The sequence below is a fragment of the Penaeus monodon genome, chromosome 31 (genome assembly GCF_015228065.2).
Source record: "Penaeus monodon isolate SGIC_2016 chromosome 31, NSTDA_Pmon_1, whole genome shotgun sequence".
Classification (NCBI taxonomy): domain Eukaryota; kingdom Metazoa; phylum Arthropoda; class Malacostraca; order Decapoda; family Penaeidae; genus Penaeus; species Penaeus monodon.
The window spans coordinates 3,223,107-3,223,498 of NC_051416.1; the positions used below are offsets into that span (position 1 = coordinate 3,223,107).

A 392-nucleotide genomic window follows, 5' to 3' on the forward strand; every position below is an offset into this window, starting at 1 on the left:
GCAACATAAAAACAACCGAACGTGTACAGAGGAAAAAAATAGGTGCAAGGCTACTCACATCATATCAAAACAAAAGGATACGGCCGCACATATGACAACCACGGAGTCCATTATGTTCCAAATATCCCTGAGATAGGAGCCAGGATGGAATATCACCCCTAAGTCTATGACCTGCGGGCGAAACGGCGACGGGGGCGGGGGTTAGTGACGTCAGTGGGACAGGTCATGCGTGAGCGGGGGTGGGAGGGAGAGGGGGGTAATGGGTGAAGGGGAGGGGGAAGGTACTTTGTACATTTATGGTGACGATGACGTGGTGGAGCTTGTTGCTTTGAGGCTGCTAGGGTCTGTGGTGACGGTGTGAAGGTACCTGTGTATATGCTAAGTCCACATTA

General features: G+C 51.3%; 1 protein-coding gene across 1 annotated transcript in view; it reads right to left on the minus strand.

Moving 5' to 3' along the window:
* The window catches only part of LOC119592994 (voltage-dependent calcium channel type A subunit alpha-1-like), a gene marked incomplete in the record, with an annotated part of 154,497 nt that overhangs the window by 61,372 nt on the left and 92,733 nt on the right, over positions 1–392 (minus strand). The window contains 1 exon segment of the mRNA XM_037941881.1: positions 59–171. Within this exon segment, the coding sequence (XP_037797809.1) occupies positions 59–171 (113 nt within the window).